We start from the raw sequence: 23,250 nt of genomic DNA on the forward strand, positions 1-23,250 counted from the left end.
TTGGAGGGCTTTTTGCAAGCATGACATTTACATATTTTTCACATGGTGTCAGGTTCGGTAGCATTTTTGCTTAGTTTAAAATTGTAAAAACCTGTACCACTAAACTAGTATCTCATCTTACACCTACATTGGTTTACACACAACATCTTAGCAATGTCAGTTCATTATAATTTTGACAATCACAGCAAGCTACAAATGCTGTTGATAAGAGTTTGTTGTATGTCGCCCAGAATATTACTTTAATACCAAAAAATGAGAACAAAGAGAAAGGAAACAAAGCCTTTTTATTTGCAAATTAGTACAAAGTTTTTTTTTCCCGTGTTAAAAATAGAACAGAGCATTAGTTACATCCTCTACTGTCTGGTTACACTGTGTAGTGTATTTGGGAAAGACAGAAGAGGGCAGAGCAGCCCCCCAAAAAAAGAACAATATTTACACACAGTCTCTCTCTGCCCCCTCCCCATCTTAAGAAACAGTGCAACATTCAGGTATTTCACATCATTTTAAACATCCTCCACCCCATTTCTACTTCAGCAGCAGTAAGATACAGCAAGTCGAGAGCAGTATTTCACTCGAATACCGCACATATTGAATCACGTCTAGGAATGTGCTCTAAAAAGGGAGAAAGAGCAGTTAAACGAACACAATGGAGCTTGGTGCGAATTCACTCCTCAATATACTAAAACGGCTGCTTTTGTATGTGGCAGCAACCCTGCCATTAAGAAAATGCTGTTCAGTATGGTCATAGAAATGATTATTGTCTTCACTCAGCACACTGTTCTCATGTGGTTAATCTCATTATCTGACACCCTAAAAACAAGATGGTAAAAAAGTTAAGTCCTAACCACTCTTATAAATAGATAAGAGCTGCTAGCCATATGTTTGTTCTTTAGTGATAACTGGCCACACATCAACTCATGGTAAAAATGATTGCTTTTTGCTATTTCTCTAGTGTTTTAACAAGATTCGAGCATCCTTGCTCTACACACAGCAGCTGCACAGTCTGTAAGACCAGTGGGTCTTATGAAAGTCCAGCCATATCAATGCCACAAACACAAACCCATTGAAAAATGCACTCGCATAAAAAAAACAACACACAATCTCTTTGCCCAATGCTACTACATGGTTTCAGAAACAATGGTTTTCATGGTTTTCTACAATGGTGAAGAAGAGTTCTCTCATCAAAATGATTAACTAATATTTACATGTGTAAAACATGGCTAATAATTGACTTGAGTCCTGCATTTCTATTGACTTGGAAATTCCCCACATAATCAGATTTGTTTTCCTGGTTGCCCTGAGCAACCAAAAATCTGCTATCATTGGTTGTAGGGACTATAGTTGTTTTTGCAAAAATCACAAGTCTGCAATAATAGGAACCCCCTTAATCTTTAAAGCATCATGATTAAATTGAAGTTTTAAAGTGCAGCAAAAATCACCCAAGACTTAGGTTGCATGGAAAATGGGGACACCTTTGGTATATTTTCTTACCAAATCATAAGCCAAAATGCAGAGGAATGCACATGCAGAAAAACTTCAATTACACGTAGAAAATGTTGCAAATAAAATGAACCATGTTTAAATCTCTGCTACATCTAATAAAACTAAAGATGTCTCTCAGTGCATTTTAACAATTCATGTGCGCATTTGTCCTGTCCCAGTACTAGCACATCCAAAACATATTACAAGAATCAGTTGATTGATATGGCTGTATTAAAAATAGGCCAAACCAATGCACATATTTGTGTGGGTTCTGCAGGGCTGGACTGGATACACTAATGTGTCATCATATACACTCCATGCCCAGTTATAAACGGGGCTAAAACGTACAGTAACAACTAATGGTCAACAAAATCTCAGTGAAACCTGTAAACTGCTCACGGCTCTACAACAAAAACACTTTTCAATACAGGAAAAATAAAAAAATATACACATCTAGTATTAAAAAGCAGCCCTATCCATCACTTTTCAGCACAGAAGGGAATCTAACATTAAATGTGTTCAACATCACCTGCTGCATTTATAATAAAATGACTTTGGGTGTATCGTACTGACGGCTTGGCTAAAAATTGGAATACAGGTAGAAATGAACCGTTTAAATATTCAGGAAACAGATATGACATCACAGCGTGTGCCAAGGAGCATTTCTCTCACATGTTTAAATAAGGCAGGGCTGGAATGAGAATGTCTCCCTTTTCTTTTCTCTGGATACCCATCTTGCTGCCCTAGGAAGGGAACGTGGATTACACCAAAACCAAAACATCTGTCGGAAATCAATAGAACCATATTATTGTGGTACAAGTTAGTCAAAGCTTTTCTTGTATATTAAAATTTATGACCACATCTCCACTTTAACTTATCTATAAGCCAAGTTTCATTCAAATTGTTAGAAATTTCACTAATAAATAATTGATTTCAATATTAAAAAGATAGTTTAAATCCCCCCAACCCCAGAGATTAATTTCAGACGTATACAGCATTCATTTTGAAAACACAACCACTCACAGAAACATAGCATCCGGTTCAATGTTTCACCCCAAAATCAAAAGAAAATAAATTGTGTTGCAAAAAAAAAAAAAACGTATAAAAAACATTTACAAATTATTATAAACATAATTTGCATTGCGACATTGTGACAAATTAGCACACTCCCCTTTCTAAATTTTCTTTAATTTAATTGGAGGAGAGAGGGGAGGGGGGGGGGGCTTAGTTAGCATAAATTAAACTCAGTACAACAAATACTATTGTAATGCAAGTATATGTACAGCTGTACTGAAAATAAATGACAATTAAAAAAACCTGCCTTAAATATTGTCACCCAAGGCAGGGTTTTTAAACCGTCATTAAATTTCCGGGGAAAAAAATCAGAACGTCCCAAAATAAAGCCAAAACAGCTATTCTTGTCTTCAAGCAGGGTTATGCAATTTCTATGCGGTTACTAAGATGTTTACGTTTTGCACTTTAATCAAATCTCAGAGAATTCTCTTGATTATGGGGTGAAATACAACCTGAACATTTCTTAACAGCTTTCATAAGGTTCAAACACTCAAACATAGTTGCACACAAAGAAACAGTCCTTTCAGCAGGAAAGATCTATGCCTTTTTCTACCCCAGCGACCACCTTTCGTTCCTCCTCTCCCCCAGAAAACATATTATTGTGAACTCTCTCACCTCTAGCTGGCACACAGCTGAGAGTTATTGGGCTGGGTAGCCTAGCATATTCACCATGAGCTTGTTACCACACACACACACACACAGTCACACACACACAGTCACACATACACAGTCACACACACACAAACATCTTAAGGCAGGCCAAGTGAGCCACCTTTCACTGTCAGCAGCTTTTGTACTACCCTCATGTAATTCTGTCCGGATTCAAATACAGAATATTCTGTATGATGTTCTACCAAAAGTACAAAATGCTCTGATGGAGCGCCCGAGGCCTGTGGAACACCAAAGGATCAGATTTTGCATTTAATCCTTTTCAGATGTGGTAAGAAGTGGCCGCTCCCTCCCTACTAAGTGTAGGGAGGTACATGAGAAGACACAAGAAACGCCATTCATGTCTGCAATGAACCTGCGGTGATGCAGGTTAAAGGGTGAGTGCTTTTGTGCCGGCCACTCTGACATTTTTTTAAATCTGTGGGCTGGTGTTTGCGTGTGTGTGTGTTTGTGTTCAGTCCAGCTTCTCCAGAACAGAGGGCACGTAGACTAGGCTGAGCTCACTACCAAAGTCACAGACTATGGCGGCATTGTCCAGAACCAGGAGCTGCCTGACGGTCTGACCTTCGCTACTCTGCCCTAAGTACACCGTCTGCAGCAGGTCTCCGTAGTTCAGATCCCAAAATGACACGCAACCTTGTCCTCCTGTCACCAGCAGGCTTTCAGAGATCACCCCCAGACTGGCCCCACACCCCACCTCCTGAAACAGAGAGAAAAGAGAGAAATACATCAGAGATATTGCTATTTTTATCTTTCTAATAATCATAATATGCTGTTGTTGAACTCTCAAAATCACACACCTGTTGAATGGAGTACAGCTTTATGCCTGTGCTACGGTCCCAAATGCAAATGAGGTCATCCAACCCACTGCTAATGATACAGGAAGTTGTGCAAACCAATGAAGTGACATCACCCCGGTGGCCGTACACGTGGCTCACCCGGCTGCCTGTTAGGACGTCCCACACGCAGATGGCCCCGTCTTGGCCCCCGCTGGCTAGAACCATGGTCTACAACACAGCGCATTTTACTATTTGTGCAATTCTTTTTTTATTTTAATTCATTTTATTTGCAAGAATGTATGCAATTATGGACAAAGTACAAACACAATACTTTAGTTTTTACATACAATAGACTGCCTTAAAAATAAAATAATTTAAAATTTAATGACATAAGGGTGAGTGATGACAGTGTTTTCATTTTTGGGTGAAATAACACTTTAATTACTCTGTATGTATGTATGTATGTATGTAGTGTTTCCCACACATAGACTAATTCGTGGCGGTGCGCCACAGAATCAACACTGGCCGCCACATATTGCATGTCGTTATTCTATTTTTTTTACCGTTTAAAACACGCAGCGTATTCGTTCAGCTGCACTTTTTTCCCCGGCTCTCCCTCCGTCTCTCTGTCACTCACGCGCGTATCTCGCTCTCAAATTGCCAAACCTGCTTTTGTTATTAAAGGGTTAGTTCACCCAAAAATTTAAATTCTGTCATTAATTACTCACCCTCATGTCGTTCGACACCCTTAAGACCTCCGTTCATCTTCGGAACACAAATGAAGATATTTTTGTTGAAAGCTGATGGCTGAGAAAGGCTTCAGATAGGCCTCCATTGGCATTCAGTACATTTACACTCCCAAGACCCATAAAAGGCACTTAAAACGTTGTTACAAAGTCCATCTCACCACAGTGGCTCTACAATAATTTTACGATGCGACGACAATAGTTTTTGTGCGCAAAAAAAAATCAAAATAACACCTTTATCCAACTTGTTCTTGTCTTCCGTGTGTGCCTCCACGACGCATGCGCGAGAATATGACGCAGATCCGGCGTTCGGGAATCCATGAAATGCACACTTAAGCCCCATTTTGAGAACTACGCCGAGACCTAAAGCACGATCAATGTAGAATTCAACAGCTTAGACACGCGCATCTTCCTCTGCTTGTAAACAAATCGCTTCAGGGACATGTGTTCGAACGCCGGATCTGCGTCATATTCTCGCGCATGCGTCGTGGAGGCACACACGGAAGACAATAACAAGTTGGATAAAGGTGTTATTTTGATTTTTTTTTGCGCACAAAAACTAGTCGCATCGTAAAATGATTGTAGAGTCACTGTGGTGAGATGAACTTTGTAACGACGTTTTAAGTGCCTTTTATGGGTCTTGGGAGTGTAAATGTACTGAATGCCAATGGAGGCCTATCTGAAGTTTTAATACGAAATTCAAACAATAAATAACGTTTGGGGCTAAATTTAATAATATTTATTGAATATTTTGAGGAGATCTTTCGGTACTAAATAGGCCTATTATTTGTGCAATAATTATGGTCCATTAATGACCATTTAATTAATTAAATAAAAATAAATACTTCTAATATTTTTTCTTATTTATATTACAATTAGTGTAGTAATTAAGGTTAAAATGGAGAAATCCAATGCAAATTAGAGTCATTATGTGGCTGGAAAAATAATTAATTTCATTTGTAATGCCATGGTTTACCCACTACAGGTGCCTATATGGCTCTTTAATAAATATACATGTATCTAGTCTAGTTGCTCAAAAAAGTATTGCAGATCATAACTGCTTACTTATTTTTAGGTTTTGCATTTGAATACATTTAGACATGATCAAACACTAGATTTCTTTAAATGTGAAATTTTAAAACATTAATAACTTACATCCTAATATTTTTAATGATACTTATATAAGCACACACAAGTGAATATTAATGAATGTGAGCAAATATCATTTTAAATAGTTTGAAATAGAGCTAAAAAGGCAAACGTATTTTTCCTTATATGTACAGTAGGCTATATACATATGAATTGATACTGAATCAAGATCGAAAGATTGGCACGATATTTGTGCCATCACCAACCCCAAATACCCCACCCAAATCCCCGCCCGCCCGCCCCCGCCCACCACCACAAATTGGTTTCTAATCTGTGGATCCATCCATCCATCCATCCATCCATCTATCATGTGTTCAGTTAATTCACAGTATTGGAATTTAGAGAAATGAATGGCAGTATTGCGCAAGGTGTATGTGTGTGATCTAGTGATGTGATTCTGACCTGGTCTATGTAGATGGCAGTAATACCACCCGAGTGGCCTTGCAAAGTGAAGAGGCAACAAGAATCCTCCAAACGATACACCTATAAAAGAAAAATATTAAATAAACACCAGACTAACGCATGAGTTAACTGTAGGCCTGCACAGAATCTGTGCCCACAGATCATCCTTACATGTTTAGTAAATAGTCTGTATCTAATAATGTTTTCAGTACCCAGAGCATTGTATTCTCTGCTCTGTTTAACACGTTTTACCATTTTTAAAACCGTTCTGATGAATTCTGAAGATTATGTGTGTGTCATGTGTCTCTTACTCTGACTGTATGGTCCTGGCTGCCGGTGACGACCCTGCCAGCGGCAGCTTTGAGCACAGTGATGGGTTTCTGGTGGGCACACTGCACTGAGCGTGTCAGCTGACAGCTGATCACATCCTCACTGCTGTAACAGGGGGAGGGGGGCAGACTGCCTCGGCCTGGGGGTCCTGGCACACAAAATCAGGTAAAATGCTTAAAATGCCTCTTCATTTTGGACCTCCACTTTTCCCTGTGAGTAACTGTCAGTGTTTATCTTCCTGTTATTAGGGTTTCAAGATTGTTAAAAGCAATTTCTAATATTTGTCAAATATTTTGACGACTCACCGCGATATTGAAGCAACCCGAGAGGCTTGTTGATCTCCACAGTGAAGAAATCCAGCGAGCCATTTAAACGGGCTGCCACAATTCTGCAAATGAAAACATCGCCGTTAGCAGGAAAACACAAGTTGAGTGGTTGTGTCTGAAACTGGTGTGGCTTGTGTATAAGGTTATGAACGCACCTGTTGTTAAGAAAAGCCAAGGCAGTGATTCCAGATAATCCATCTTCATTACTGCATCGTAATGATCCTTCTACCGCATCCCACAGCTGATAGCAAAAAGAGAAGGAGGAAATAAGGAGGACAGGTTAATGACATAGATGGTTCAGGATGTTCTACTTATAAAAGCTTTCTCTTTCTCTCACCTCCAGTTTGCCGCTGCTGCGACCTGTGGCAATGAGGTTGCCCCTTAGCTCCATGGCCCATACGGAGCTGTCCCAGTCGCCACTGCTCTGCGGGGGGAGCTCTGGTGGTACGACAGGCTGGTCCCCGAGGCTACGCCGCCTTTGCTGTGAAGCTGGAGGAGAAGGGGGGAAGGCCAGTGTTGGCGAGGGCTCATGATCCTGGTATGCTTTCTCCACCAGTCCCCCAAAGTCAAAGCCAGAGCTGCTAAAAGCATGAGACGGGGGCAGAGGCCCAAAGTTAGTGTCAATGAGAGGGGTGAGGTCTGGATGGTCCCCAAACAGTGCAGGGCGTGCAGGGATGGTCCTCCTTCTTATTGGGAAAATATCTACATCTGGCCCTCCCATAGCTCCTCCTGGTTCCCGAAAGTCTGCTCCCAGGAGGCCCTCGGCCTCACAAGCACTTATGTGATCCCAGCCATCACGATGCTCCCAACAACTACTGCTGCTGCTCCTGCGCAGACTTTAAGTAGATACACACATACATTTTTTATTTTACATATAATATTATTAATAATATTCAAAGGATTTCTGAAGGATCATGTGACACAGAAGACTGGAGTAATGATGCTGAAAATTCAGCTTTACCATCACAGGAATTAACGACATTTGTAAACTTGTATTAAAATGTATTAAAACAGTTATTTAAAATGTTTTATATTTCACTATTTGTTTTTTTTGATCCAATAAATGCAGCCTTGGTGAGCTTCTTTCAAAACATTAAAAACAGATACAGACCCCAATCTTTTGAAGTCACGCACACACACATATAAACAAACTTTTATGATTGATACGATTCATAGAGTCAACAGCACTAATATATATATATATTATATATATTAGTGCTGAGGCACCAAAAGGGGCACCAACACAAAATTAGGTCATAATGTTATGCCTGGTCGGTGTGTGTGTGTGTGTGTGTGTGTGTGTGTGTGTGTGTGTGTGTGTGTGTGTGTGTGTGTGTGTGTGTGTGTGTGTGTGTGTGTGTGTGTGTGTGTGTGTATGTACACACACACCGATTCTAATAAAATAAATGCAGCCATGGTGAGCATAAGAGACGACTTCTAAAAACATAAAAAATCTTACCGATCAAAATTATTTGAATGGCAGTATATATATATATATATATATATATATATATATATATACACACACAGTCGAACCAAAAATTAATCAGACACCAGATATAATGTTTTACTAGTGGGTGCAGGACATTTATTCATTTATGTAAGTGAGTATAGCAAAATAAACTGTCAAATTATACCCCAAAAAAATGTCATACAGTGGACCACCAGTAAAATTGATAAAGATTTGTGACCACAATTATTCAGACACTTTGACCTGATCATGTTTTGCTTAAGTATTTTTTTTTTTTTAATTGCTAATGCGACCTTTTACACCACAGACCGAACAAAATTAAGCATTGCTTGGTACTTGGTTGACCTAAATTGGTATTATCTAATTGTGTACTTAAATTGAACAGCTGATAGCTGATTGATTGTAACCCATTACATACCTTTCTATCAAAGTCTGACATTATCAAGATAAAATAGTTCTGACAGTTTAACTGAGTTCTTGTGAAATTTTATTACCATTTTCTAAACTATATCGAATAAACTGTGATGTGAGAAAATGTTGAAGGTGTCTGAATACATTTTGGTTTGAGTGTATATACATATACTGTATATACACACACAAAAAGGGAAATTTTTAAGAATTTCTGAGTTAATTGAGTTTATGCATTTCCTTACCCATTGTTGGGTATAACAGTAAGACAGTCTCCTGTCTGTGCATCCCACACACGGATCTGTCCCGCCAGACAACAGCTGGCCAGCAGCATGCCATCACTGGCCAGACACTCAATGTCCTGAGGAAAGGTACCAAAGGTACTTTTATATATCTCAGAGTTCATGTATAGAAAAAATGTCAGTGCATGTTGACTTGACTCTCACCATGTTGTGGCCTCTCAGCAGCAGAGGGGAAATTTCGCTGATTGGTGGCGAGTAGCCGTACTCGTCGCAGGGCAGGTCTCCACGACGACGGCGACCATGGGGCACCCCGTTCTGCCCGTAGTTCCGAGGGCAGAGGACACGATACAGACAGAAGAGTAAGAGCACTAACACCACACCGGCGAAAAGTCCAAGAGCTGCCACCCTGTACATACACACACATTATAATAAATTATGTTAACACAGAATAATAAAAATGATAGTACAAAACTATCTATTGGTCTAAAAAATGCAAGATGGGGGAGTGTTTAAGAAACCTGTCATTACATTTTAACCATATCTGTTTGGTGCCATACTCCCCCAGAAATTACACACTTCACATAATAGGTCACTACAAAACAAGTCTCTCTTGAAATTCCAGTTAACCCACCTCCACGAAAGGTAAGCATTACATGCAGAAAGTTGGACTACATCTGAGCATATACGTACACATTCCTGATCAGTCCTCACAGGGTAAATGCAACACCGAAAACAGGAAAACCCAGGCAGGGGGCTAAGGGAAGCATTAGTGGGAGGAGCCACATTTTAAAGCAAACTGACCCACATCCATCTGATGGATATCTAACAACCATAACGGCCTCATAGATAAGAGCGAGGCCTTTGAACATGACCTTGAACACCACAATCAGAGTGCGTGTTTGTTTGTGAATGAGAAAGACTATTGTTTGTCTCTGCAGTAACATATTTGGACCTCCAGCGTGTGCTAGTCTGAGATATGAAAGAAGGCACATAGTCAATCAGTAACAGTTTTTTTTTCAAGAATAAATAAAGAATGCAAGTGTTTGTTTGTTTAGAAGAATATTTTGGCCATGACGTTTGTTCACAGAAAGCAAACCTGTGAGGTCTGTTCACAGAAAGACCACAAAGGAAAGCGGTAATACATGCTTTCTGAGAAACGTCATTGAGCAATTTACAGATTAACAATGAATGACTTCTGTCTGGTCTATATATATATATATATATATATATATAAGGTGGGAAAAGAAAACAAAGATTCCTTTCTGATCCTTACAGCCCTCTGGTGAACACCCAAAGAGTGTAGGAGTTTTATAAAAGATAATGAAGTCTTTGTCTGTTGTAACACGACAGGGCTGCTGAAATTTGTTTCTGCACCACAAATTTTCTCAAGAAAATGTAATTGGTCTGATTTAGCAGTGTCACGGGGTAATATGTCTACTGAAATTCGCGGGGGAGTGTTTTTTTTTTTTTTTTTTTACCTTTATAAAGGGCAATATTTATATAAAATATTATAAAAACAAAACAAAACATGCTAAACATTTGTGTCAGATACCTTAAACTTATACTAAATTCATAACTATAGTTCAGTTACAGACCCCAAACTTTTGAAAGGTAGTGTATTGAAAAACATAATGAAATAAATTACATAACAACAACAGGAATGTATGTTTTTGGCTTCACATGTTCAATATCCTGGGCATTGTTGCCCAAGCTCTGGTTAATTCCTAAACTTGTGAACGTGTAACACTAATAAAAGCAGGTATTATGGTATATGGCCAAAAGCTGAAGTGAGACACTGACTTGTAGAGTGTGAAGTCTGTCTGCAGATCGGAGGTCTTGATGCTGGGAGGAGGAGCGTGGTGTGTGTCCTGGGGGTGACGTGTGTCTATAGCTTCTTGTGTGCTGAGATGGAGCGTGACAGGGATGACTGGAAGAATGCTGATGTACCTGAGGGAATCAGAGAGGAAAATAAGCATGTTACACAACGATAAGACTGAGATGATAAAAGAGGGCCTGAACTGTATCAGCTATCATGAGGTGAGAAAGTAGCGCACCTCTTTGCAAGAGTGATATTGTAATAGCTAAAGAGTGAGGGCCAGTGGCGGAAAGAAAGCCGCCTCCATAGCTCCTCATCCTCAGGACCCCAAGTGATCTGGGGACTGGAGACAGAGGCAACTCCTGGGCGGGCTGCTCGGTGACCCTGGGATTGGTTTTCAGGTAGAGGGGTGGGTTCAGGGGCAGGAAGCACGCTCAGTGTGCTGGTTGGGTCTCCACCAGGAAATACTGGAGCCACGCCAAGGTGAGGAGGAAGCCCCGCCTCCCCAAGAGTGCTCTGCTCTGACACCTGGGCGGCAAGGAAAGTCCTCAGACCAGCAGGGTCCGTGTAGACCAAGATCCCAATCCAGATCACAGTGCCAACCTATTAAATAAATAAACAACACATTTAGATAAAAATGCTAAGATAACTTTCTTTATTAAATTTAGTTTAATATTTGACAATATTACAGTTTATTTTGTATTTTTAATAACATAAATGCAACCTTGGTGAGCAGAAGAGACTTCTTTCAAAAACAATCAAAATAGTAGTTTCCAAACTTATATATATATATATATATATATATATAAAATTCTCAAGTCTGTGAGGCAAGTTGCCTGTACGCCGAGTTCCCTTACGAGAGTACTCTCGTATTGCGTTTTGCTAAAACGCTATGGGGAATTCCTTTCCTCGAGATATTGAAGCAAATTTTTATCCAAAAATACCTTTTATACGCAGTGCAGCTGCACAACTCTCAGCAGGAAGCAGCTGCGTGCTGATTGGCTGTGCCGTTGCAACTGCAGCAACCTATAGCGAGACCTTGGGGCGGGACGGACCAATCAGGTCCTTCCAAACTCCCGCCACAAGGGGCAACATAATTTGCATAGCCTAGGGTATATAAGACCCACTCTCGCAAGGTTAGTCAGATTAATTCTTCTTCAGCGACTTGCAATCGTTGAGCTCCGGATCGAAGCCTGCCGTCGACACGCACCCAGCGGAACACGCAGCCTGAGGACGTCGGATTCTCCGCCTTCAGCCTGCCTTCCAGCTGCGCCATCCGGCACCATATCCTTTATACCTTCTGTTTTTCTAAAACATTCAAAAAGAGCCGAGACGTTGATACAAATGTCTCGTTCCTGCGCCTCGTGCAGAGGTTTCATCGCGGACGAGGATCGGCACATCATCTGCGTGTCATGTCTCGGACGAGACCACACGCAGGCTGCACTCAACCAGGGCGGCTGCCCTGAGTGCGACGAGCTGGCGCTGCAGACCCTTCGGGCTCGGCTCGCCAGCTTCGACTCGGATCCCGTCCCGTGCTCCCAGCCTCTAGAGCCACGGAAGAAAAAACGTCGCGACCAGAGGCCACCGGAGCGCTCTGACGAGCACACGCCGGGCATGTCCCCGCGTGCCTCGCCATCGCCCGTGTTGTTCGCCGACGAGCAGCACAGCTCCCCTCGCATGGCGGCTGCTGCTGTTTCGTTCGGCGGACCGGAGGAGGAAGAGGATGACAGCCTTTCCCTTGCTGCATCCGGGAGCGGGTGGTCGGACGCCGCCTCGGAGCACGCCACTTCGACGCGGACGGCTAGCGGCGTCATAACCTCAGTCGACTCTGAGCTTATGCGCTTGCTCACCAAGGCCGTGGACGACCTCGGCATTGACTGGTCTCAGCCCGAGGAGCCCACGAGAAGCCGTCTGGATGAGTGGTATTTCGAGAACCGCCGTCAACCTACCGCTCAAAGACCCGCTCCCTTCTTCCCAGAAGTCCACGAGGAGCTAACAAAATCGTGGAAGGCGCCATTTTCATCACGCGCCAGATCCTCTTTTTCTCCAGCGCTCTCGGTAGTCGATGGCGCTCAGAAAAAAGGATATCAAGCCCTTCCTCCCCTCGAGGAGGCTGTCGCTGCACACCTTTGCCCGCCCTCCGCCAGAGGATGGCAGTCAAAGACCGTGCACCCTTCCAAGGCCTGCCGCACTACGTCCAGCCTCGCCGGTCGAGCATTCGCCTCCGCCGGCCAGGCAGCGTCAGCGCTACACTCCATGGCGGTTCTTCAAGTCTTCCAGGCCAAACTCCTCCGTTCCCTGGACGAGTCTGTTCCTGATAACGAGGCTCTGAAGGATCTGCGCGGCGCCACTGACTTGGCCCTGCGCGCCACCAAGGCCAATGCTCAGGCGATCGGCAGATGCATGGCCAGCCTGACGGTGTTGGAGCGCCATTTATGGCTTAACTTAACGGAGATGAAGGACGCGGACAAGACCGCTTTCCTGGACGCGCCCATTTCGCCTTCAGGATTGTTTGGTTCCGCCGTGGTTGGGTTCACAGAGCGCTTCACTGAGGCACAGAAAACTTCGCAGGCAATGCGACATTTCCTGCCCAAGCGTTCCAGCTCCTCCGCTAGCCGTCAAGCTAAGGCTGGACCAGCCCAGCCCGCCAAGGCGCCGCCTTCAGCTCGCCAGCCTCACGCGGCTTCCAAGCCCGGTCAGCGTTCCCGCTCTACGAGCCGCAGCAGACCGCCGGAGCGTCGAGGTCCACGACCCAGCAATGTGTCGAAACCTGAGCCTCCGAAGCCGTCCTAGCCAGAGGTATGAAGAGAAGGCGGATAGTGCCCGCTTCGGCCGGTGCACCGCCTCGCTCTCTTCCAAAACGTTCCCCAGCTCCCTTCAAGGCGGCTGGGAACGCCACATTCACAGCCAACGAGCCCGCAAGCAAGCGTGCTCGCCTGTACACAAACGCCGTTTTCACGGCGACCCATATGAGTCACAAAAAGAGCTTTTTCTCTGTAGGCAGTGTGCCAGCATTAAAGCATGTACCCCTACACTCAAGCACTCCCCCATGTTCCCCAGCCCCCTGCACTCAGGTGGCTGGAAACATTATTCTCACAGTCAACGAGCCCGCACTCAAGCGCGCTCGCCTGTACACAAGCACCAATCCTCTATGTCCCCCGGCCCCCTGCACTCAGGCGGCGGGAAACAATTCCCTCATAAGCGCCAGCTTAGCGCAAGGTTATCGGGCCACCGAGTCCCTGTTACTCAGCGACTCGCCCCACAGATTAATTCAGCCCCTGGCTTCGAAGGCCGAGGCCTGGCGGGCCATTCCCGGCATTTCGAAATGGGTGTTGAACATAATAGAACGAGGTTACTCGCTACAGTTTGCTCGCAGACCACCGCGCTTTCGCGCCGTGGAAGAGACAACGGTGAGAAGCGACAAAAGTCACGTGCTTCGAACCGAGATATCAAAACTGTTAATAAAGGGAGCGGTAGAAGCCGTACACCCCTCACAGAGCGAGTCAGGCTTTTACAGCCGTTACTTCCTTGTACCAAAAAAGGACGGTGGTCTAAGACCCATCCTAGATCTCAGACATCTGAACAAAGCCCTTATGAAGCGCCCGTTCAGAATGTTGAGAATGAAACAAATCCTCGCGCACATTCGCCCGGGAGATTGGTTTTTCACTGTGGATCTAGAGGATGCCTATTTTCACATACAAATAGCCCCCCATCACAGGCCATTCTTGAGATTCGCCTTCGAGGGGAAAGCATACCAATACAAGGTGCTACCTTTTGGTCTATCTCTAGCCCCTCGCACGTTTACAAAGTGCATGGAAGCGGCGCTAACCCCGCTGAGGCTTCGGGGAATGAGAATTCTCAACTATCTCGACGACTGGCTCATAATAGCTCAGTCAGAGATACAGTTATTAAACCACAGATCTTGGCTTCTCAACCATTTACAATGCTTGGGACTCAGAATCAATGTGGCAAAGAGTTTATTGTCTCCCACACAGAAAGTTTCGTTTCTGGGAACAGTATTGGACTCAATGCAGATGAGCGGGCGGCTGACGTCACAGCGCGCGCTCTCTGTTCGGAACCGAGCGGTTTCCCTCAGGTCCGGTGCACACATTCCTCTCAAACACTTTCAGAGGATGTTGGGTTTCATGGCCTCGGCGGCGCCAGTTCTCAGACTGGGTCTGTTGCGCATGCGCCCCCTACAGCACTGGCTGAATCGCCGCGTTCCAGCTCACGCATGGCTTTCGGGCCGATTGCAAATCAAGGTAGACCACAGCTGTGTGTTAGCTCTGGCTCCTTGGAAAAATCCCGTCTGGTACAAGACGGGCGTGAGTTTGGGCACTGTTACGAAGTGGAAAGTTATCTCGACAGATGCATCCAACCTAGGTTGGGGAGCCCTTCACGAGGGCAGGCCGATCTCCGGTCTCTGGTCAGACTCGGAGAAGAGCCTTCATATAAACTGTCTAGAGATGAAAGCGGTCACGATATCGCTAAGAGCTTTCCTTCCGTACATAAAATACCACCATGTCCTGATCCGAACGGACAGCAGGTCGGTGGTAGCCTATATAAATCGCCAAGGCGGTCTGAGATCTATCGATCTGCACTCAATGGCGGAAGAAGCCCTAATATGGGCAGAGCACAATCTGAGCTCGCTGAGAGCGACTCACGTGCCAGGCATTCTGAATTTGGGTCCGGACATGCTGTCCAGGGGCAAAGTGTCCCCGGCAGAGTGGTCTCTTCACCCAAATATAATTCAGATAATTTGGGGCAAGTTTGGAGAGGCAAAAGTGGATCTTTTCGCCTCAAAAGACAATGCTCAATGCCGAATATATTTCTCCAAGCGCGAGGATGCGTTGGCCCACGAATGGCCCAACCTTCCTCTTTATGCGTTTCCCCCAATCTCAATGTTACCTCAGGTCATAGAGAGGATCAGGGAGAGCAAATGCGCTGTGCTTTTAATAGCCCCGCTTTGGAGAAATCAACCTTGGTTCTCACTGCTGAGTCAGATGTCAGATGCAGCTCCGTGGCCGATCCCGCTGAGGAGAGATCTTCTCATGCAGGCGGAACGGCAGATCTGGCATCCCCGTCCCGATCTATGGGCGCTTCATGTTTGGCCCATCAACGGGTACATGAGAACCTTTCTGAAAGCATAATGAACACTATTACTGAAGCTAGAGCCCCCACTACTAGGCGGCTCTATTCAGGCAAATGGTCAGTCTTTTCAGACTGGTGTAAAGCGCGAAGTCTGACCCCACATGATTGTGCAGTGTCAGAGGTGCTTACATTTTTACAAGAGCTTCTGGACGCGGGTCGTTCCCCCTCCACGCTCAAAGTTTATGTGGCTGCTATAGCAGCGTATCACATTAAAGTGAACGGACTGTCACTAGGAAAGAGCGATCTCATTGTTCGCTTCCTTAAAGGGGCTAGAAGGCTTCACCCACCTCGTCCCCCTTCAGTCCCTATATGGGACCTGTCCACGGTCCTAGATGCCATGAAGAGCTCTGCATTTGAGCCTCTGCATTCTGTGAGCTTAAAGCTCCTGTCACTAAAGACCGCTTTTCTGCTAGCGATTGCATCAGTTAAGCGAGTGGGTGATCTGCACGCGCTCTCTGTGAGCGCCTCGTGTCTGGAATTTGGGCCAAACGACTCCAAAGTCGTCCTCAAACCAAGACATGGATATGTACCTAAAGTGCTTTCAACTCCGTTCAGAGCACAGGTTATTTCACTTTCGGCACTTTCATCACAGTCAGATGAAATAGATGCTAATTTGCTCTGTCCTGTCAGAGCGCTGAGAATATACATAGAGCGTTCCGCTGTTTACAGGCAAACTGAACAGCTCTTTGTATGCTTTGGCGGACGCACCCGAGGGTGCGCGGTTACAAAGCAGACCCTGTCACGGTGGATAGTGGATGCTATCTCACTGGCCTATGAGTCTAAAGATCTCGGCTGCCCTTTGGGCATTAAAGCCCATTCTACTAGAGGCATGGCCTCTTCGTGGGCTTGGTCTACTGGCATTTCTCTGAATGATATCTGTGCGGCGGCAGGCTGGGCCTCCCCGTCCACTTTTATCAGATTCTATAATTTAGATGTTCCGGCTTTACAAGCTGGGCTTCTTGCTGTATGAACAGATTAACCCCTTGAGGCTCGATAAGTCCGGCCTGGGTTTAATATTGTATAAGTCATAAGCATATTCCTTACGGCCCGAAGTGTCTGGCCACTCTTTATTCCTGACCCGATTATGTCCGGTCTATACTTATTGCACGAATATCGTGTTCATTCTCATGAGGGCCCGACTCAGGTCTGGCCCATTCTGAATTATTGATATCATACTACAGGCCCACCTAGGTTGGCCTGGGTTTGGTGTCGTCGGCTTTAGAGCCGTTAAGCAAGCACGGCGTTTTGCATTGGTCCCCCATAGCGTTTTAGCAAAACGCAATACGAGAGTACTCTCGTAAGGGAACGTTTCGGTTACTAACGTAACCTCGGTTCCCTAAGATGAGGGAACGAGTATTGCGTTTTGCTTGCCGTGCTTGCTCACTTGCTCAGGAGTCGCTTCAGTCGATTAACCTGACTAACCTTGCGAGAGTGGGTCTTATATACCCTAGGCTATGCAAATTATGTTGCCCCTTGTGGCGGGAGTTTGGAAGGACCTGATTGGTCCGTCCCGCCCCAAGGTCTCGCTATAGGTTGCTGCAGTTGCAACGGCACAGCCAATCAGCACGCAGCTGCTTCCTGCTGAGAGTTGTGCAGCTGCACTGCGTATAAAAGGTATTTTTGGATAAAAATTTGCTTCAATATCTCGAGGAAAGGAATTCCCCATAGCGTTTTAGCAAAACGCAATACTCGTTCCCTCATCTTAGGGAACCGAGGTTACGTTAGTAACCGAAACGTTTCGGTTCCATAACCGTTCCATCCGCAGCGGTTACTTAAAGTCCCTATTATAACCATTTAAAACTTACTTTTAATTTAACTGTCTATTTTAAAATATATTTTATTCCTGTGATGGTGAATTTTCAGCATCATAATAATTGTATTATTAATTACTATTGCAATCCGGTTTGATGCGGATATCTACGCAGAATGTTACAATGCACCTTTAAAGTGAGTCATTTTTACCATGATAATTCGTTGTGCCAGTCGAGTACGGGCTAAGAAGTAAACCACCCTGAGCCTCTTGGGCAAGCGGAGGTTCCGGAATGCAGGAGCCTGCAGAGTGATTGTGTGTGGAGAGGGGCGGGGTGGCGGAGGAGTCTCTCGTGGACGTAAAGGGCCCGATTTAGAGGGAGGCATCCCCGCTTCGGCCGGGAGACGCCTGTTCAGATCAGCCAACTATATGTGTGGAGACATGAGAAGACAGTTTGGAGAGATGACACGATACAACTGAACAATCAGGACAAGAAACTCAGCAATGAATGATTCATGCATTTCTCATGGAATTGTAAAAGCAGCTTTCCAGAATGTTCCATGTGTGAGTGGTTCTCACCTCCATGCGGCGGATGTCAATAGACAGCACAGTGGTGAAGAAAAACATCTGCAGGAAGAAATCCGACACCAGACCTACCACAGCAAACAGACAGAACTCCTGCACATAAGAGAAAAAGGGGCAAAGGGTGTTTGCAACTGGCATCTGTATGACTACCACCAAAAACAGGTCATATACTTGTTATTTAGAAGAGCTTTACCTGAATTGCTGGTACAAATGTGAAGTATCCAATGAGGATGATGCACAGTTCCGTGGCCATATTCTTCATGATCGACCAGCTCTCATTGCTTAGACCTTGAGGCAGAACCGAAAAGACGGGGTAGATGACATATTTAATTTGGTCTAATTTTAACATGCCATACTTTCTATGACAAATTTAGTGGAAAAAACATACATACATTACATTCACTACAGACAGAGTTTTAAATATATATATTTTAAAACTACTGATATCCATAGTTTTTAAGCCTAATCTACATACAGTTTTGTGGGAAAAAAATAGATCTTATAAAAATAAATATATATATTATAAGTATCACTACACAGTGTGATAATGCTAAGTACTAAATGGACTGTACTTATATTCAAAACTATATAACATCTCTGACCTTGAGCAATACGCAGCTTGACTTCAAGGTCAACAGGCGTTGACACAACAGATTTGGTGAGGACAAGGACATTCTCCAAACCAATTACCACCACAAGGTAGGGGAAGATTTCCCTGAAAAACAGCAGCAGATAAAACAAATAAACCTTTGAAAATCTATTAAAACTTAACAAAAGTAAGAAATAATGTTTAATGTGAAAAAAATACACCAATGTATATACAACTGAATGTGTGGTATGAGGAATAAATACACTAGCTCATTATTGAACAGGCGCTAAAAGTTTAACATAAATTTACTCTAGCGTTCTGAAAATAATTGCTGTTAGCTAAGGACTTCCGCAGCCCTGTTTTATCTTGGATCGATATGGTGTACGCATGTGGCCCAGGCAGTGTGTATGTAATGACTGTAGCCTGCCCTGATGAACTAAGCCAAATTTGTTTGGACCTGAGCTCACACCACTGTGACTGTATGTCCATACATGCAACCTTATAGGCTAGCGGAGGACTATCCCTGCCCACTCAAACACTTCCTGGCACTGAAATTCCCCTAAATCACTGCCGTCATTATCAACAATTGGTTATATATCAACTCAAAGATCAAAAGAAATATTCATTCCTGAGGGATTAAGTAAATAGCAGCCCAGTGATATTGATGCACAGAATCATTCTAGTGGTGAATGAATGAAGGTGTGTTTTGGCTGAGCTCCTACCCTCCGTTCAGCGTGGGCGTCAGGCCAAACAAGGTGCAGAGTCCCACAGACATGAGCAGAGAGCTGAGAACCGTCACAACAGCAGCCAGCGCCAAGCCCCATTTGGACTTCACCATGTCAATCTTTCCTGTAAAGTAAGGGGGAAAGATCAAACGAGTGCTATCAGAATTCATTTTTACCAAAAGCATTTCTTCAGAATTAACTTATTGAGCTTTTGAACATCCATGTAAAATCCTGCTGGAATATGCGAGTACGCAGACATGAATTCTTGATGCTGAACGTCCTTTTCTGAGGATAATCGCCAGGCCAGACTGGAACACCATTTGGCGAAAGCTCAGTCAGAAACCAAACAGCTTTGCAAATCTGAAAGCTTTCTGCTGCCAACTCAACGCTTTGACCAAAGAGACCTGGCAATATGGCCAATTTCAACACTCTGTCATATTACTTCCTAATATCAAGTAGGGATGAAACGATTACCGGTTTCACGATAAACCACGGTAAAATTTAGTGACGGTTAGTAATATCGTATAAAATTTAATTATCATTAAAACCGCATGTGATTATCACGATTTTAAAACTCGCGGTAAATCTTGTCCAGTCAGCGTCAGTCTGTTGCGCGCACCGCTGTTTTCTGAATGAGAAGAAATGGCAGAAGGCAGTGACAGCACTCTGGAGATTGTTCAGCCTCTAAAAGGACCCAATCTGAGGCGTTTTTGGCTTTTACAAAAGTCCTGAGGGAAACTTAATCGAAGATGGTCAACTGTCTGCAGAACATGCCAGAATAAAGTCGCTGTAATAGGGGGAAACACTTCAAAACTACGAACGCAAGGCAAGTGGACTTTGACCTCAATACCAAAACTACGTCTGGGAAATAATAACGTGAAGCGAACAAACAAGTTCAGACAAGACTAGGGTGACATTTAAGGGATAATAATCAGGGTTTGCCATTAACAACCGCCGTTTGCGGGTGTAAGTTAACGTTATTTCGGCTGCACACTAGCCACTCTGGCTGTTGAACTTATTATAGTCTTCTCAAAAGCCATCTGTTATAATCGCGTTGCACATAACCACTCACACGTGTTTATATTGAGTTTATGAATGCAATGTCTCATAATCAGAGGCGTTCAGATTATCCGGAATTTTGTTCAGAGTGCGCGCCGCTCACACGCTGAAATCTACACTAAAAGCAGAGATGTGTGTGTGATGTACGCAAGAGTATCACTCATCATACAGAGGTTGACTGTTTTTGTTCTATTTCAGCAGCGAAAATAGTTTCAAACAAACACAGCAGAACCACAGCGCATCTGATGTGACTGGCATAAAGTTGGTGAATTTAGGGACCGTCTCTAAAGTTACACACAACATTGGTAACGTTATACACGTTTGAAACTTTAATAGCATTTGAAGACAATGAAAGTCATAAAACTGGCTGTAAAGTGATCATCTAGGTGTCAGGTATGATGCAGTCATTTTGATATTTAATAAAATAAACTGTCAAATCATATGGAAATATGGATATGCATTATTTCTCTAGGATACTGTTTGGGCTCTTACACAAAACATGCTAGATTTAAATGCATCATTGCTGAACTCTGATGAGAATATTGCTTGAGAATATATTTACAGAGATAATATTAGAGATTATATTTACGAGAAATTATTATTATTTATGCGTTGCTATATTGACGACGGCCATTATAAGGAAGAAAATCCCACAGAATCTTGCTTAAAAAAGTGCATAGAGCTGCTTTAGTTTGTTTGTTGATTTTCAAATATAAAACTTGAACAAAACCGTGATAATATTGATAACCGTGATAATTTGGGTCACTATAATCGTGATGTTAAATTTCCATACCGTTTCATCCCTAATATCAAGACTGTTAAAAATGCCTGAAAATTCATAAAAGTCATTCACAATGTACGCATACATTCACTAATATTCTTTAGCTGAAAAATATGGCCTTTGGTAGTTACTAAATAAACCATCCATAGAGATCTGGAGAATGCCAGAAAACACTGTGAATAATGTTTCTGGCGAGTCCACAAGGATACTGATCAATCGTGCCATTCCTATGAAGTAAAATAACAAGAATGGACACAAATCAAAGCTCAGCAATAAGGATTTTAGATGGACTTGTTTTAGTTGCTATTTTAGCAAAAACAATTTAAGATAGAAATCATACTGATTTGTTTGATGCATCCAATAGTAGCACAAGTCAGAGCAGAATTTATAACAATAATGTTCAATACATCGCAAAAATACATGTGGCAAATAAAAGAGATGAGTGCATAAAATTATCCAACATAAGCACTGGTAATAGTTCTGTCAAGTGGCCCGAAACGCTCTTACACTGAAATGTTGATCCGTGCAAATATTTGAATCTAAATGCACATCAAATACTGAAAGTATGAGGCCCAATAAATAGAATATTTCTGTTATATTCTACAGGCATGTTAACAGAATATCTTCAATTGTCTTAAAATCACTGAGACACAGTGATACTCTCTATTCTAACTCAGCAAGTACAATTGTAACAAATTACATTCGACAACCATGTAGTCTGTAATACAGAAAATAAAATGCATATACACCGCAGTTTGGTAGCTGACAAACTGTATTCATGTTTTTGAACGAAGTCTCTTGCGTTTACCAAGGATGCATTTATTTGATCAAAAATACAGTAAAAATATTAACATTGTGAAATATTATTACAATTTATAATAACTGCTTTTTTATTTTAATATATTTTAATTTACTACTGTGATGCAAAGCTGAATTTTCAGCATCATTACTCCAGTCTTCAGTGTCACATGATCCTAATATGACGATTTGGTGTTCAAAAAACAAATGTGATACTTTTTTTTCAGAATTTGTTGAAGAAGAGAGATCAAAAGAACAGCATTATTTTTCAAATAAATCTTGTGAAAGATTGTAAACGTCTTTACTGTTATTGCTAAATAAAAGTATTAATTTATTTTTAAAAAAATCTAACTCAAAACTTTTGACAGGTAGTGCACGCTCCAGAAGGATGGTAAAGCAATTAAGCAAATAACACTCTTTCTCCCGATAACAGGAAAAACAATGATAGAGAAGATAGGTTGAGATGACGCTTACGGGTGGAGAAGTAGATATAAGCAAAGAGGATGATGTAGGTAGTGACTAGAGGGATGAGCTCAGCGATGCCAATCTCCTCTTTGAAATGAACGTGCACCATGTGGTCCTCGCGCAGAGTGCAGTTTGCTGATGGATGAAGCTGTTTCAGACGGGCTCGGAGACTAGCTACAAACCTGTCCAGAAACACACACAACCAAATGGGTTTAGAAACAGTGCTTTATTTGCTACAAACAATATTAGAACTAGATGACCTAGATCTATATTAGATTATCTAGAAAATGCAATGCTTGTCTTAGCAAACAAAATTAATTTGAAATATTACAAAAGTTTACCTTGCATCATAGGAGCTTAGTGCAATTGTGATGGTGTATGTCACCACTCTCTTCTTGCTGTACAGGCTTACACCAGTCTGCTTCCCCGGGACACCAAAGAGTAAGTCTGAAA

General features: G+C 42.9%; 1 protein-coding gene across 2 annotated transcripts in view; it reads right to left on the bottom strand.

Moving 5' to 3' along the window:
• Nucleotides 1-265: 265 nt before the first annotated feature.
• Nucleotides 266-23,250, bottom strand: part of scap (SREBF chaperone) — a 34,067-nt gene continuing 11,082 nt past the window's right edge. For both annotated transcript variants that reach the window (XM_079837351.1, XM_079837350.1), the window contains exons 6-23: nucleotides 23,139-23,244; nucleotides 22,807-22,979; nucleotides 19,692-19,818; nucleotides 18,983-19,095; nucleotides 18,574-18,668; nucleotides 18,375-18,473; nucleotides 18,008-18,220; nucleotides 11,133-11,497; nucleotides 10,879-11,025; nucleotides 9,283-9,484; nucleotides 9,082-9,197; nucleotides 7,295-7,793; nucleotides 7,113-7,198; nucleotides 6,937-7,019; nucleotides 6,613-6,779; nucleotides 6,302-6,382; nucleotides 4,026-4,232; nucleotides 266-3,925 (exon numbers count right to left, since the gene is read on the bottom strand). In XM_079837351.1, the coding sequence (XP_079693477.1) occupies nucleotides 3,680-3,925; nucleotides 4,026-4,232; nucleotides 6,302-6,382; nucleotides 6,613-6,779; nucleotides 6,937-7,019; nucleotides 7,113-7,198; nucleotides 7,295-7,793; nucleotides 9,082-9,197; nucleotides 9,283-9,484; nucleotides 10,879-11,025; nucleotides 11,133-11,497; nucleotides 18,008-18,220; nucleotides 18,375-18,473; nucleotides 18,574-18,668; nucleotides 18,983-19,095; nucleotides 19,692-19,818; nucleotides 22,807-22,979; nucleotides 23,139-23,244 (3,125 nt within the window). In that variant the 3' untranslated portion in view covers nucleotides 266-3,679. The remainder of the gene's footprint in view (nucleotides 3,926-4,025; nucleotides 4,233-6,301; nucleotides 6,383-6,612; nucleotides 6,780-6,936; nucleotides 7,020-7,112; nucleotides 7,199-7,294; nucleotides 7,794-9,081; nucleotides 9,198-9,282; nucleotides 9,485-10,878; nucleotides 11,026-11,132; nucleotides 11,498-18,007; nucleotides 18,221-18,374; nucleotides 18,474-18,573; nucleotides 18,669-18,982; nucleotides 19,096-19,691; nucleotides 19,819-22,806; nucleotides 22,980-23,138; nucleotides 23,245-23,250) is intronic.

Source organism: Gobio gobio (genome assembly GCF_949357685.1).
Source record: "Gobio gobio genome assembly, chromosome: 15".
Classification (NCBI taxonomy): domain Eukaryota; kingdom Metazoa; phylum Chordata; class Actinopteri; order Cypriniformes; family Gobionidae; genus Gobio; species Gobio gobio.